The 17013-nt window shown below is 49.0% G+C and overlaps 1 protein-coding gene across 1 annotated transcript; it reads left to right on the forward strand.

The window, feature by feature from the left end:
- Nucleotides 1–403: 403 nt before the first annotated feature.
- LOC124200127 lies at nt 404–16867 on the forward strand. The gene is made up of 12 exons (XM_046596250.1): nt 404–974; nt 5204–5268; nt 5378–6968; nt 7039–7353; nt 8396–8557; nt 10165–10337; nt 10716–10904; nt 10984–11181; nt 11276–13928; nt 13997–16148; nt 16219–16369; nt 16438–16867. Exons 3-10 carry the CDS (start codon nt 5397–5399, stop codon nt 14225–14227), a joined length of 5493 nt encoding a protein of 1830 aa, XP_046452206.1. The 5' UTR covers nt 404–974; nt 5204–5268; nt 5378–5396; the 3' UTR covers nt 14228–16148; nt 16219–16369; nt 16438–16867.
- The last annotated feature ends 146 nt before the right edge of the window (nt 16868–17013 follow it).

The raw sequence follows: 17013 nt of genomic DNA on the forward strand, positions 1-17013 counted from the left end.
AAAAGCACATCGAATGATCCGAATCAATCACGTCGTCGACTTGTGGCGCGTCGTAGTTTCTGCCACAAATTCCAGAGTAAAATCACGCGCAAAGTTCTCATTATGACGCAACAACAGATTACGTTTCAGTTGACAATGTTGTGGTTTCAGCAAGACAAAAGGAAATGAAGCCATAGAGAAATCGCCATCTCCGATTTCGTGTTGATCAGTCTCTCCCATACGCAACGCAACGGTATCGTTAGCCAAGACGGAATTAGACGGCCATCATTCCGTCAATTCCAATTGATGGACGCTGTCATTAACAGGGGAGAGAATATATATTTCTGTTCCGGAAAGTAAACAAAAGGAATGTGTGTGTCATGAGACCGACGACAAAAAAAAACATCCAAGTTTTTCTTCCGAGATTTAAATATCGACCGCTAGATGGCAGAGGCGTTTGATCTCAAAGATCTAAAAGGCGGGAAATGGAGTCTTGGACAGATAGGGGAGGGACCTATTTAGAAAGTGCGTAGCGTCCACGTTTTTTCAGCCATGGAAGTCCTTAACATTTCCTCGCTGCTGCCCACGGCGCATACCTGCCCTCGCCAGAGTCGAGTTGGTTTGTGTTGCTGTGAGATGCGGGTGAGCGGTTGAGTATTTTCGTCGGTGCTCTGTGTGTGTGTGTGTTTTCGGTCCATTTTCATGTCGACTCAACCAAACGACGACATCCCCAAGACGAAAAGGACGACAACAACAAGAAAGTGGCGTCGCCATTATTATTTTTCCAACCGAAAAGTGATTGCAGTGTGGTGAATTGAGCCAGTGCCAAATAAGAAGAAGAAGAAGAAGAAGTGTGGCTTTTTTATATTGTGGGCCGAGAAGAAGACGGCCATTCTTTCTGTGTTTCGGGTTTGTGTTTGTGTGTGCAGGCAGTGCTCATGTGTCGTTGAATCTTCTCGTTTCGACGAAAAACCAACGCCCCGATTGAATGACAGGTAAAAATTCAGAGAAATCTCGACTTTTACCTACCTACTACTAGAATGGATTAGCCTTGAGCAGCGTAACAATTTCAAGATCGTGTGCTGTGTGTGTGTGTGTGTGTGTGTAGTTTTTGCAATGGCTGGAATGTGGAGTGTGTCGTAAGAAATTCGTGTGTTTCTTTTTGGTTTTTCTCACGTACGAAATGGCCAGTTTGGGTCATCAGAGCGACGAAAGCCACGAGGGAATATCACCTTGTGTGTGAGCAGCGATTTGAACGCACGGCATTCCAGGTCGTCCATCTTGTTGTGTGTGTGTGTGTTTATTTGGCCGGGGCTGCTGCTCCCACAAACGGGCGAGTTTCTTTTCTTCCCCCCTTTTTATTTTCGATTCTTTATCTTATTTTTGTGTAAAGAAACAACGAAGAAAATAGAGAAGAAGAAGAAAACTGGGCCTGACAAGAAAAGTTATGAGCATCCGGCTGCTTTATAGACGCACACCGGGAGAAGAAGAACAAGTATTTAAGCATTCTCTTCTTCTTCTTCTTCTTTCTCGGCCGTTTTTTCTTTCTTTTTTCGCTTCGACGAAACAATCGCCGGGCGTTTTTTTGAATTGGCGCTGGCCATAAAAATTCCAAACTGTGTGGAGCTGTGAGCTGCGCCAGCCCCTCCATGTTTGGATTCTTCTCCCGAATGTCTTAAAGCAGCCAAAGTTAAGCAAAGCTTTTGTGTGTCCAGGCCACTGCTGCTGCTGCTGAGAGAGAAAATAAGAAAATAGCCTTCCAGCTAGGTATTAGTAGTAGAGAAAAGAGCAGCAACAACAGCTTTCTGTGTGTGTGTAACTTTTTTTTTTTTTTTACCTTTCTACCTTACACACACACACACACACTTTTGACACTCGGGAATTTTTAATAGACTCGATGACAACACAGAAAATATGTTGCCAGACACATTCACCTAGTAGAAACTTTGGTTGTTGCTTTTATTTTTCCACAGTTTCTCTTCTTTTTCTTCTTCTTCTCTTTCGGGGCCGTTGTATAATTGATGTTGAGCTTAAATAGGAAACGAAGAAATTCTTCGGATGAACCGAGACGTGATTTTTTGTTTTCTTCTTTTTTTCCCCTTTTTGTGTAATCGTATGCAAACGACCGGCCTCGGAATAATATTTCCTCAAAGTCGTAAAAAGACCCCCGAATATATATATCTACCACCGACCATACACACACACACTCTGTTGTGTGTGTTTGCGTCAGATACGCTTCGATCGGCCGAATAATATCCTCCCCTCGACAACAACAAACGGCCAGCCAAAGATTTTCTTCTTCTTCCCGTATGCCGGCGGGAAATGAAAATGGCGGCCCTTTCCGTTCGTTTATCTTTTTCGATAGCGCGCCAAAAAGTCTTGCATTGCCACTCTGCCGATAAGTCCAGCCGGCCATCTCCCACAGGAATGTTGCGCAACTCTCCGGCGGAGGAAAAACAACCAAATAACTATAGTTCAGAGGAGAGGGGGGTGAGTTATGTGGTCATTACTAAATTTGTCGGCATCTCCGTTAATAATGGTGAAGAGCATGCAGCACGGGTTCCAGTAGAGTTCTTCTTCTTTTACGTACAACCTGGACCGTAGTAGTACACGGGCGCAATTGTAGACTGGACGCCCAGCATCCGGCCGTTTTTGGTTTTCTTTTTTTTTTATTATTTAAATGAGATTTTGGGACCATCCAAGAGTTTTCTCTTTTTTTAACTATCGCCGCATGCAGCTGCGTTTCTCTGTTCGTTATCTCTGCCCGTTTCTTTTTTTGGTGGAGTTTTCTTCCTATGTGGACGGCCGATCAAGTGGACGTTGTCCTCTAGACAAGGTCGTCGTCGTTGGAACATTTCAACTTGTTGCTTTTTGGTTTGGGTCTTTTTTTATTATTATTATTATTATTTTGGTGTGTGTGTGTGTGTGTCTCTTCAGCCTGTCCCCTCCCCGGGAAAAAAAAAAGGCCACAAGGTGGTGGCTGGACGACATGACGTTCGGCTCGTAAATTCACCCGAAAATAGTATAGCTTTCGTCTATTCGGTTTGTTTATTTGTTTGTAGAGAGACAGAGCTTTTATAGTAGGAGTCGGTCGTAGTAATAGTATAGTAGTAACCTTCTTCTTCTTCTTGTTGGTCTTGGTCTTTCGTGTTTTTCCTTAACTGCGGTCGGACTTGCAGTGAATGATGGCGATGGGTGGGAGTGGTCCACCTTCTTGTCTCTCGGTGGGCTGTGAGCGGCCAATCAAGTAATGAACCCGATTGATTGATAACCGGGGCAAGCAAGGGCCCGACCTCGGTCGTGGTACCGTACCACACGGTGGTGCTACCCTCCAACTAATGGACGTTGAATGAGTGATCAGTGAATTTTCTTCTTCTTCTTGAAGAGCTCTTCTTCTCTTTTTTTGGTCGCAAATGAGCCAGAGGATCGGACCAAAGGCCGTTCTCTATGGACGGACTTTAGTAGTAGCATGGTGTAGTAGTGGTAGTAGAGCTCTGCTGGCCCTGCTCACTTGAGCAATGGAATGCAGTTAAAGAGGTATACGCACACACCTGAGGACTCGTTCTTCTTCTTCTTCTTTCCTTCTTCTTCTTGTCGAGAAGAAGAAGAAGACGGAAAAAAATAAATATAATATCCATCTGTTAAAGAAACAAGAATAGGAATTCCGCCTGAAGAGAGAGGGGTCCCTCCTCGCTTGGGTTTAGAAAAAGAGAAGACAAGAGGAGGTAGAAAGGAGAAAAAAAAAGAAAAGGTAAGAAAGAGAAAAAAGAGATAAAGAGCGAGGAATGTTGAACCAGCAAGAAGCTAAAGGAAAAGATGACGAAGGCCCTTCTTGCCTGCCGGGGCTTCTTCTTCTTTCTTTCTTTTATGATATTTTTCAACACGAAAAAATGTTTTGGATTTATTTATTTTTTAAAAAATACCTGGGCTTTGTAGTAGTAGTTACCTGCTCATGTCACCTGATGGGAGAGAGAGAAAGGGGAGGCATTTTTCTATATTTTCACTTAATGGAAAAAAAAATGGAATGTCGTGTTGTTTTTCCGCATGTCGATGGTTATTAATCGAAAAAGAAATACTCGTCGTGTGTAACCTTGGATTGATTGGGTAGGGGAATGGCTGCTGCTGAGGCTGTTTCCTTTTGCGGCATTTGCTATTTTGCCCGAATAAGGTGGCTTAACGATTCGAGAGCAAGAGACACACCCCACAGGTGAGTGTATTGTCTTGTCGCGGGTCGAAATGATTTCGACTTTGATTCGAGTCGACGCTGCGAAAGCAAATTTTTCAGGTTTTCCCCCTTTTTTTCTCGATTGATAAGCGGAACTTGAAAAAAAGTCGGTCCGCCACAGCCGCTTCTCACGCTCTCTAATGTCCAATTAAAAACGAAAAAAGTCGCGGGCGGGAAACGGAAAATGAATCGTCGGTCACGCGCGGGCGATATAAAAAGAATCAAAAAACATTTTTCGAATTGATTGACCAGAGTCGCCACGTCAATGCAACGAGAGAGCACCAAAAATGATAAGAAAGAAAATGGACAAAATCGAAGAGAATGAAAACTATTTGAAGAAAAGAAGAAAACCAGTTTGAAAGGAGAGAAAAAAGAGAAATGAGGAGCACAACAATTTCATAAGAATGGAGTGAAAGTTGTTTCATTTTCCCTCCTCCTCCTCTACAAGACACGAAAGGAGTAGGAGAGCAAAAGTCGCCGTCGGGACCATGTCAGATTATAGACGCAGCACGAGTGTGTGTGTCTCTTTCTTGTGTGTAGCACGGCCAACAGTTGGGCTTTGCTCGTAAAGGAGAAGAAGTCGAGGAACTGAGGTAGGGCCCCATTGCCTTTTTTAGGGCTGCTGCTGCCCAGCCGCTTGTTGCGCTCCTGCGTATCGCCAGTAGCCAAAATGAATTCCCCCCACCCCAAAAGAAGAAGAAGAAGAAGATGGACCCTCCCTGTAGATGTAGCGCCAGTCGTGGTTACTTGCTAGGGCTGCTTATAATGTTATTTTTCTAGTTCCTGAAAGAATCTCACGTTAGTTTTTTTTTTCCTCCCCTTACACACACAGACACACACACCTGTAGACTATAAAAGAAAAATGTTTCAGCCGAAAGAATTTTGGGTCGTTTCCCCTCAACGTTTGAAATTATTTATTCATTTTCAAAATGATTCAAAAGTTTTTCTTTTCATTTTCTCTTTTATGTTTTTGGTCGGTTCCCTCTCGGACAACAACAGGTGCTACAAGAATAACTGAATACATTCGACTGTGATTCATTCGGTTGACTGATCCCCATCATCAGGTGGGTCCTTTGCAACGGCCATTTTGGCGGTTGATTTTGAAATCAAAATTCAAATTTTCATTCATTGGCGAATTATTTGATTTGATTTTTATTTAAATTTGATTGACAGGCGAATTTGATGTGATTATATGAAGCCCCATGTGCGTTATGGCCATACACCACACTCGACGGCTGGAGGTGGTGGCGGCGTTGGCGGAGGAGGAGGAGGAGGAGCTGAGAGGTCTTCCGCAGCTGCTGCCGGACGGGTCCATCCACAACTGTACCGGCGGGCCGGCGGAGGCAGAGGCGATGACGAAGGCTCCTCGATGATTGAAGAGTACAAACTGGAGGAGCAATTAGCGCCGTTCTACGAGACGGCCTCCTCCTCTTTGTCGGAGCGCAACGAACGGACGTCTTCTTCTTCCGCCGCCTCCTCCCAGCTGCAGCAGCAGCAGCAGCAGATACAACAACAACAATCGGCCCGATGTTTCCTGCCGCCGGCCCAGTCGCAAACCGGCAAACCGGCTCTCAGGACCATCTCCATCATGGAAACGCTTAGCGAGTTGACGGGGGCCAGCGCCCAATCCACCCGCTCGCCGGAAGGATCCAACAACAACACCTCGACGACATCCGCCAATCGCAGAGACACTTCTTCTTCCGGCGGCAATCAACAGCCCGCCCAGCCGCCCATCGGCATCCAGCGGCGGATGAAGAAGATTGTCGGCAGAGACAACAACAACCACAGCAACGGCAACAGCATGGCGGCCATGGCCAACTTGCTGGACATTCCTCAGTGGTATCCTCCCAAGGGCAGAGTCGTCGCTGCATCCAGCCGGCCGGAAGCCTCCAACGTTTTAGGGACGACGGCCGGCGGCGCTGGAGGCAGCAGCAGCAGTGAGCGAGTGTGGGATGTGTCCCATTTCGGGTCGAGACCCGGCAAACATCCGCAGGCAACAACCCACAACAACAACAACAACAACCTGACGGCCCACCGGAACAAAGCCCGGAGCGTCCAAGACATGCTGCTGCTCCACAGTCCGTCAAAGTCAGTCCAGGGTGGTGGCGGTCACACCAAAATGGCGTCCGCCGCCGCCTTGGCCGCCGCCGTGTCATCGGCCACCAGCGCCCACGGCTACGGCTCGCTGGAAAGGAGACGGCGGCGACGTCCCGGGACGAGAGGCGCCGGATTCGTTGGTGCCCGTCGAGGCGAGACGGACTGGGAGCGAGAAGCGGACGAGGAGGAGGAAGAAGATGACGAGGACGAAATGGGACGAGGCGGAGGAGGAGTTTACGGCGTCGGCGGATTGGGAGGTTACGCAAGACACGAGAGACACGAAACGCAATCGGTTTACGCCCTGCAAAGTGGTGGGGGTGTGCCGTCCTTGTTCCGGCAGACGCAGCCACAGCAACAGCAGCGGAGGACTAGAAACGATCCGGCGGTTGCGGTCGAAGTGGATCACCACCGGGAACGTGCCGCCGCTGCCGCCCGCCACAATTACAAACCGCCGACCGAATGGTTCAAAAAGAAGCGACCGCCTCCGCCGATTTCGTCCGCCACTCCGGCCAGTCGACTCCTCAAGGTCGGAGGCGCCAATAGCTCGGCATCATCCATGGACCAGCAGCAGCAGCAGCTGTTGCAGCTCAACAAGGAGCGCGGGCAGACACCCGACTGGATCCACAAGATCTTTGACGTGGCCCGTCGCGGCCACTTATTGAAACTGGTAAACTTTCCGTTTGGTTGAATTGATTTTTCAAGGTAATTGACGGCCCTTGTGGTTTTATTTTTTTAAGCAACGAGTGATGGCCGGAATGGAGCCGACGCTGGTGAGAAACCTGTCGGACCACCGAGGCAACAACCTGTTGCACGTCCTGGCCGGTTCGGGAAATGCCGACGCCTTGGCCTGGCTCTGCTCCTCGTTCGGTCCGGAAATGCAGGACGCCCTGCTGGACGAGAACAAGCGCGGACTGACGCCCGTCGTCGCCGCCATCCAGGGCGGGCGGCTGGAAGCGCTCCAGTTTCTCGTCGACCACACGTCGGCCCGCGACCGCCTGGCACCCGTCGACGGCGACCGCTGCCTCCTCCACATCGCCGCCAAATACGGAAAGGTCCGTCCCATTCCTATCCCGACTCGGTTCAACTTTCAATTCAACCCCCAAAATCTCTGGAAATTTGGGACATTTTTTGATTTTGGTCGATCTTGAAACGGGTTTCGATCGTCCGTCCTCCAACAACAACAACATTCCATCAAATGGAAACCTGTCGGACGGGGGGGGGGGGAGAAGAAAAGACCCCCCTCTATAACCCCCGTCGATGTTTGAAGCCAAAGAATTCATCCATCGAAGAGAGGGGGGGGGGGGTATACAGTCGATGCGGAGTGCGGTCGGGTGTGCTGGGCGGTGTCATTAATTCTCATAGCGTACACACACAGCTTGACGTCTGGACAATCTAAGAAGAACATTAGCTGGGCATAAATCACCCTCCTCCCTTTTTTCTTTCTTCCTTCCTGTGACTGGGCTGGATGGCTGGATGGGCCCCTCCGCCTTTTTGCATATTATTGTAATTTTGGGAGTTTTTTTCCCAGTTTTTCTTCTCCTTACCTTCTTAAGGGCAAGACAACTAAAAAGAAATAGACGACGACGACCTTGTCGACTGGGCAAACGGGAAGGAAAAGAAGAAAAAAGATTATTATTTTTCTTCTTCTTCTTCTTCCAGGGAATTAAAAGTCATATAATAATTTTTCTCTTTATGACATCACAAGAGGCCAACTTAAAAGAATCGCCTTCTTCTTCTCCTCCTATTTTTATTATTTCTCTCATTTGGACGGGCCGAAATGCGCCAAACACCCCCCGTCAAGTCGCTTCGTGATGGCCAGTGACAGAGCGCATTCCGCATTCCATCGGCTGACGCGCTATTTCTTTTCTTCTTCTTCTTCTTTTTCTAGAATTATAAATTTCACAAAGGAAGAAAAGACGAGAGAAGGAAACTGAAAAAAGGAAAAAGAACTAAATTTAAATAATAAATGCATACATTTATCAGGGCGTGTATTTATTATCTCCTCTTTGGAAAAGAAAAAAACGGAATGGAAAAATTTAATTCAATTCATATTTGGTAAATGATTTTTTTAATTTATTTCTTTTTGTTGTTTAGATTGACCTGGTGGCCTGGCTGGCCCAGTACATGGAATCGCACGGCGTCGAAGTCGATTTGCGGGATCATTGCGGGCACAGCCCGCTGCACCTGGCCGCCAGAGCCGGACACGCATCGGCCGTTGCCATCCTGGTGGCTCACGGAGCTGACGTCACTGCCAAGGTATTTTTCTGTTTCTTTTATTTTTCAGCCAATCTTTGAACTTTCCTTCATCTTTCCCATCAGCCACCCACCCGAAAACTCGTGCCGTTTATCCTCCTTTTTGAAAAGAAATTCAATTATTCAAATCAGGATTGGTTTTTATTTATTACGTTTTTCTTTCCTTTTTTGACAATATCTTTTTTTTCTCTTCTTTTCGATTTGGGCGGCGTTGTTGATGAAGCCAAAAGGAAACGAAATTCATCACGTGAATTATTTTCCTTTTTTTTATCTCAAATAATCTGGAAAACATTTCGTGTGTGTGGGGTTTGATTTGATTCCATTCAAAGTCATACCCGACGACCCCTTTTTTTTTCCTTTCAAATGCAGAAGCCCATGGCGCTGCTGGAACGGGGCCCCTCTCTCTCTCTCCTGGAAGCTTTTCTCTTTGGGGGCATAACCCGTAATTAGTTAACAGTTTCGGGAGAGAAATAATCTCGGATGGAAAAGGAATGCGTGACCTCACTCTCTCTCTCTCTCTCCTTCTCGTCGTGCCTTTTAATATTTCAGACGAAAATTCAAAAGAAAGAAGAAAACGTGCCGTCGTGCATCTAGAAACTTTCCATCATTATCAAAGGCGATCCAGATATCCTACGTCCATTCATTCGACGAAGAATATTTCTTGATTTCATCAAAATCAGAAAATCATCGCCGAATAAACCAACAAACAAATGTCCAAATTGCGTAGGGAAAACCATTTTTTGGTTTTTCTTCTCTGCGGGAATGGCTAACGAAGAGCCTTGAGCTAAAAAAAAAAATAAAACAAAAAGTTTATTTATTTATTTATTTTTCACGTTTGTCCTGCACCCAATAAGGGCAGGCAGCGTTTCGCCTATACAACCGAGAGTTCAACACAAAGGAAAAATCCAGCCAAGAAAGAAAGAGAGATCCGTCCGCCTGTTCAATATTCCATCGGCGACCTATTGATTTCCTTTTTTTCTCTCTGGTGGGCGGCCCAGGGACTGAGAAAAACACATTTTTTTTTAATAAAAAAATTCGATACACCAAGAGAAAGTGGTTGAAAACCCCCCCAGAAAGAGAGATGCGATCATTAAAATAAAAATTTAGCTGAAAAAAAAAGAAAAAGAAAAATGGGAAGAAATTGGCGATTTGTGTCTTTTGGGAAGAATGTCGGATCGGCGAGTGCGGTCGTTATCGCATATCCCGCAGACAACAACAAAGTTTGAAGCAGAGTTTGTTTGTTGCTATCGGTTTTGGTCGACTCTGGCCATTAAATGAAAGAAACGGAAAAAAGCCAACCCCTCCTGACAATGTCCCTTTTTATATTTCATTTTATTTTATTTCTTTTGGGTGGTGGTGGTGGTGGATTTCCCTCGGAATGTCGTAGAGAGCGGCGGACCTGTTTTCTTCTTCTTCTTCTTCCTTTCCGTCTCTCTCTCTCTCGACAGAGTTGTTTAGGTGGACCAGCACATTCGCCTGGGCTGTCGACCTTTGCCTATATAGACTTTGATGTGTTTCCCGTCTTCTTCTTCTCTCTATACACGCCGTACAATATAATCACAGTGTGGTGGCTCCGCCTCCTTTATTTTTCTCTCTCTCTCTCTGTGTAGAATGACATGGGTCATCGTCCTCTGGATCTGGCCAGCGCCAACGGCCATGTGGGAGTTGCACAACTGCTCCGGCTCCACGATGCCGCTCTCTGCCTGTCGTCGGAAACACTGGAGGCCAACGAGGAATTGGACAACCTGCGCGGAGACTACGCCGAACTCAAATCCTACTTCAGGCATGTGTGATGGTGGTGGCCCTTTTCCCTTCTGCCCAGCCAAACACCCGCCCGCCCTCTTCTTCTCTCATGACTTGGCTCTCTCTCTGCCCACCTCTAGGACCTTTTAGATATGTGTATAATATGTGTAGCATGATAACATATTGGGCAGAAAAGAAAAGAGAGAATAAAGCTCCAGGCTGGGTGTAGGACTTACCTGCCGCTTTACCTGGACCTTTTTATTTTTTTCTTTTTTTCTTTTTGAGTTTTTCCCATTTTTCTTTTTACGACGGCCATCATTTTTCATGCGTTTTCGGGGGATCTCTTATCTCTCTCGGCAGCCATTCTCTAATATTGTGTGGGCCGTCTTGAACGTTGGCTTATTTTTCCTGATTGCAGGGACGTGCTGGTGATTGGCAAGCGCTTGGCAAAGGAGCGAGATGAAATGTGCCGCCAGCTGGGCAGACTCTACGAGGACGTCACCTCACTCCACCAGGCCTTGCTCTTTGAGCTGAGGACCCTCCATCGAGACCTGGCCGGCGTCAGGGATCGCGTCACCAGTTCCAGGAAGGCCGGCGAAATCGCAGAGTATGTATCAAAAATTCACCTTTCGTAATGATTTGCTAATGTTTCATTCTTTTTCTTTTTGATTTGTTTTTCTGTCCAGCCGCAATTTGGACGAGAGCGTGGCCGTCGTGGAGGCCCTGCACGACAAGTGGCAGAGCCAGCAGCGCAGTTGGTTCTCGAGCAGTTTGGCCGACATGGAACATCGTCTCCTGCTGGCCGAGGACGGCTGGAAACGGCTCCGAACGTCCAGCTCCACCAAGCACCGCACTTGTCAGATCCGACCTCACGAACTGCTCAGGTACAACCACACGCAACGGAAATTGGAATGAATGAATCTGAATTGCATCACTTTAACCGACGGCCACCATTTGAATTTCTAAAAAACCAAACAGGAGTCGACTGGCAGCCGTCAACGCTCAGGCCAGCAACATCCAGTGCGACGTGACGGCCCTGTCTTCGGACGAAGGCTCTTTGTATTCGGGCTGCTGTCAGTCGGGCGGGGCCAGCGGCGGGTCGGACGCAGAAGAGGACGACGACCGAGCCTTGACGTCCGTCGAGTCGGCAGTTACGGCTGGCAATTACGGCGACCGTTTCTCGCCGACGGCCATCAGCGGCGCTTCAACCGCCCGGGCCGGAGCAGGAGGCGAAAGTGTGGCGGGTTCAACAGCGGCCAACACCTCCCCCACCACCACTGCCGGCCCACCTACTTGGTACAGCAAAAGCCCGAGAGGCTCGGCCGTCAAGACGCTCCAGGCGGCACCCGGCGGCCACGCCCGAAATGGAACGGCGGCGTCGCTGGCCGACTCGACAAGTGACAGCGTCTACGGCAGCGCTATGCAGGCGGCCTCCGCCCGCAAGATGGGCCATCACTCCGGCCCCGAGTCGCAGGAGCATCAGCTGGAAAGGAGCGGCGTCGGCTACCACCGGAAGAAGCCGACGCCTTCGTCGTCGTCGCGCCAGGAGCTCCGCAAGCGGCTGCAGGAGGTCAAGCTGACGTCCGAGTCCGGCAACGCCTCGGTCATTGAAGTCATCGAGCCATCTAGTAGCGAAGCCGATGACCACGACGATGTCCTGGACGGGCGGACGCCCAGGGACCAGTCGACGCCCTTGCGCGGCAGCAACACGCGCTCCTTTAACGCCTCCTTCTCCGAGGAGCTGGAACGGGCCCGGCAGAGCAAACGGATGCACAGCAATCCCCTGGTGACGGCCAGCAAATCGGCTGCCGGATTGGAGTCGATCGCGGCCGCCGCCACCGTCCCGGCCAACGCTAATTCCAACAGTCCGCAAACGTTAGCCGAACCGGATCTACTGGCCGGAACTGTGGCCGTCATGGCCGCCGGGTCGTCGTCCTCGTCACGAAGTTGTCACGATCTCGGCCTGATCCAGCGGCTGGTCGACCATCAACAACTGGCGGACCACCAGCTGGCCGCCGGCGGAGCAGATGACGGGGACAACATGGCCACCAACCACTCGACCAGGAGCCACTCGAGTTTGAGCAGCAGCAACAACACGGCCGTGACGTCCGTCTCGGTTCCGGCCGCTGCCGCCGGATCGCGTAAGAAGAGCGGAGGAGGATTCCTGACCAAATTTGCCCTGAAGGCGCGTTGGCCGTCCAAACGGTCCACCAAGTCCAGTCCGGCCGAGTCGCCGGCGGCCTCGCCCATCGCTTGCGGCTCCCCGCAAACGACCGGCAACACGGAGACGGAAAGCGGGCCGTCCGATTTGAGCCTGGGCGACTCGACGTCGACCACGTCGCCGCAGCTGGTCCACCACCACCACCACCACGGCCGCCAGTGCGAGGAGGACGAGGAGTCGAGCGGAGGCAACAACACATCCGCCGGAGTGGTGGCCGGATTGAGTCAGATGTTTGAAGACATGTCCATGTCCGGCATGGTCAAGTCACCGGCCAAGCCCAGCGCTCAAGTGGTCCAGCTCATGACGGCGACGAGTCTGGAGAAACGGGCGGGCGGTCACTCGCTGGGCGGCCCGGAATCGTTGGATGGATCGCGAAGTAAATCGTCGGCCGGCGGATCGGTGGCGGACTCGTCGATCCAGCAAGTGGTGATGGACTTGCCGCCGTCGACGTCGCCTCCGCCGGTGCCACTGGAGATTGAAACGTACAATTCAATGTCTCCGTCTAGTCAGAATGAAACGTCATCCTCATCTTTGTGCAGCTCATCCGGCGGTGGCGGTGGCGGCGGAGGCGGCGGAGGGAGCGGAAGTGGCAGCCTGCCGTCGATGCAACCGCCTCCGCCACCTCCGCGCTTCTCGACCGGCAGCCAGAAGGGATCGTCGGACTTGTCTTCCAGTTCCAGCAAAGTGAGCAGCACTTCCGGCGGAGGTGCGGGCAGCGGAGTTGGGGTGGGAGGAGCCACTCCGGGCTCGTCTTCCGCCTCGTCTTCCACGTCGGCGTCACACGGAGGCGTCGAGTCACTCAGCGTGGCCGCCTCGGAGGATTCCGGAATCGTCATGGCTCGTCCGGCTTCGTCGGCCTCCAAATCAGATTCGTCACCGCGCCACCCTCCGGCCCCGTCGTCCTCCTACTCCTTCGCCAACTCGTCGACTTTCAGTCCACTCCGCAAAGCCACGCTGAGCGGAGGGAGCGGAAGCGGCAGCTCGAGCTCTTCGTCGACCCACCAGTCGATCCACCAGTCGATGCAGGCGGATGGCGACCAGCAGACACGACACCCTGGCCTGTCGTCTCCGGCCTCGTCCGACTGCATGTCCAAGACGGACCCGCTCTCGCAAGGAGCCGCCGACCTGTCCAAAACGGAGTCGATGCGCCACTTCCGGCAGTTGGCGCGGATCGAGGAGCAAGCGGCCGGGGCCAGCGGCGTCATCCAGCAGGTGGTTGTCGACGGCCATCCGGAGAAGAAAATCGTCGACCAGCTGATGAAAGGCTCGACTCAATCCGGCCAGCCGCCGGATTCCACCAACGCCAGCGTCGAAATGGCCCATCAATCCGGTCAGATTCTGACGTGGAGGGAAGCCAAGTTGAAGAATCAGGTCGTCACTCCGCCGCCGCTGGAAGAGCGGCTCAATAAGGTACTCGATCCCACATTTGATTTCTGCCCATTCGAATCAATCAATTTCTACTTTTTGGGATTATCCAGGCGCGAGTGAGGCTGGAAGAGAAGAGCATCCGTACGTTGAAGAAGCGCCACCACCACGTGACGGAGCGTCCGTGGTACGACGTGTCGGACGACGAGTCTGACCTGCTGACGCCCGAACGGCTCACCAAGCTCAAAACGTCCTTGTCCAGCAGCGACAGTCCCAGCAGCGACAGCAACGGCAGCCACGGCAGCAGTAGCAGCAGCAGTAGCGGCGACGAGGAACAAGTCTGAGTACAATTTTCCAAGTAAAAATAACAACAACAACAACAACTCCCAATTTCTTATTGAAAAAACAGTAATTGACAAAACAAAAGTCCAGCCCAGTTGCCATATATATTATATATAGACACACACATAATCACCCATTTATATATATATTTTTTCAATCCTTTACTTGAGCTCTTACCTTCCGACCGAGTCCTAGTAGGAAAGATTTCCAGCCTCGCCCCTCCCATTTTTTTAAATTTGTGCGATTTCGAAAAAATTAAAAAAATGGGAAATTCGATCGAAACTGTCGATGCTGCCAACACACACAGTACATATTTTTGATGATGTGTATAGTTTTCTTTTTTAAATCAATTATCTCGTTGCCAAATACCTCCCTCGTATGCATGGCTCTTTACGTATCACGTGTGTCACGCGCCTGCGTTGTCTTATTATACCGCCCCAATGTCAAATGTGTGCCCGTAATAATTAGCGGATAAGATCAACCAGCCGCAGAGTGCCATCAAATATTTCGATTCGACGTACGTACATAGACAATTTGTTTCTTCTTAATTAAGGCATTTCAAGTTGCAAGGGTTTCTAATTTTTTGGCTTACCCTTTTTTTATTTTTTGTAAATGATGAAACTACTCAAGTCTATGCATTTGGGTAGACTATAGGAACGCCCCTTTATACACATTAGCCAGTCTAAATTTTTTAAATAATGAATTAAATACATAATGACAATATATACAGTACATACACTACTATATATATATATAATAGACACACATTATATTAAGTCTTCCTCCCTGCCCCTCCGTTTCTCGATGAAATGTTTTGCTGCGGTTCAAGTGGATCAGGGATCATTTCTTTTCTCTTCACCATCCCCTTTTGTTCGGGCCTCTTATTTTTCTCCCTTCACTTTTTTCCTCTTTTATTTTTCCCAATTTGTTAGGAGAACTTGTGGTATTGCGGCCAAAACAAATTCCATTCCGTCATCGCAACCCCCCATTCGTTTGTTATACATAAAAGAGAATTTTGCTCCTCCTGTCGCAGTTTCTTTATAACCCCACCACCACCCACACACACACACACAGTACGGTACCTGAAAGTTGCATCATTCCATAACCAGCAATCAGCTATTGGGCTAAATTTCACCAATTTGTTTTTATTTTAGTTTTCTAATTCATTCACCAGTTTGATTCCATTGGTGTCGATTGACCATTCGACATTTACCTTTTGTGTCATTCCAATCTTTCATCTAACTATAATCCCTCACCAAACAGACGAACGAAATGACAACAAATTGAGAGAGAGAGAAATCATTCCGTCCACGGTCGTGTTGTTTTGATTTGTCGCTGTCCGCTCCCTTTTTGCTCAAATAAGTAAAAAAAAAATTTAATTAAAATTAAAATTTGAAAAAAGAAAAAAAAAGAAAACATGATCCTTGCGTGTAAATATGATATACATTTGATATCGCTATCAATTTGATTTGTGCTGTCCCATATTATTCCCGTTCGTCATCACCATCAGCCCCCCTATTATTTTTTTTAATTATTATTATTATTGTCTCGTTTGTTTGTTTGTTGTTTTTCCCTCTTTCTCCTCTCTTTTATTTTGCTGATTTTTACCGACGTCAATAAAAGACAAGTTAAAGAGGAAACGAATTAACTTTGGCCGTCTTGATTGCGGCGGCACTGGTAGCCAATTAATCGTTAGCAAAGTCCGTCTGGGGCCGATGATTTGTGGGGGAGTGTGACCGCATCGAGTGGTTCATTAATCGACAGTCGACCTGTTATCCACCTCAATTTGTGGCCAGAGGGGGTACCGCCACCTGTATATAAAGACGGGTTCCATCGACGGACAGGGTACCACACAACGGGAATCTTCCGGTCGAGTCAAACGGCGGTGTTACAATTCTGTCACGTAAGCTGCCGCCTAAAGAGGTAATGTGTTATCCATTCAATTGCAAATTTTTCTTCAGTTCTTGTAACTTTACGAAATTGATGATTGCAGATGTTTGCTGTGGTTGTTTCAATTCACGTGGTGCTGCTGGCCCTGGCAGTGGCCGGACTGCCGGCCCATCACCAACTGGAAGCTCGTCAGAGCTCAGACGGTTGCGGTCCCAATCCATTAGTGGCCGTCATTTCCTACGCCCGCGAATTCGGTAACTTTTGATTACAATTTCGACTTTTTTGACCCAAATTATCCGACAAATATTTTTGATGTATCCAGCGGATTTCAGCCCCCATCAGTTGATGCGCTTCATTGAATCAGACACCAGGGCCGGCAGTCAACTGCGATCTCTGCTGCGGACGTACGACGATTGCGTTCGAACTGGCGACGGAACTCGATACAAGAAAAGCGGATCCGCTCTGGAAATGATGGACGACGTCGAGTCCGATCCGGGCAAATCTCCGTTTCGGATGCTGGCCGGCAACAACAACAAGTCTCAACAGCAGCATTCACTGCAGCAAGCCAACCAGTCGCTGTTGAGGGCCCTGGCCAGCCACCGACTCTTGTAAACGATATTCGATTGTCCAGTTGATCGCTTCTCTCATCAAATGATCTCAGCCAAATTTCTTTCCTTTGTAGTATTAGTTTTGACCAAAATAATCCCGCCCTGGAAACGTGTACTATAAATATACGTCCGTGTAGCATTCCATTGGCCAATGGTCCGTCCATAATTCTCTCTCATTTCGAAAGACAATCACGAGTGGCGAAGAATGATCGGAAACCCACGTCATCGCCATCCCCTGCCAAATCGGCAGAGCGCCTCCCGCTCTATTTCCGAATCATTCATGGTCACTG

Source organism: Daphnia pulex, chromosome 8, assembly GCF_021134715.1.
Source record: "Daphnia pulex isolate KAP4 chromosome 8, ASM2113471v1".
Lineage (NCBI taxonomy): Eukaryota > Metazoa > Arthropoda > Branchiopoda > Diplostraca > Daphniidae > Daphnia > Daphnia pulex.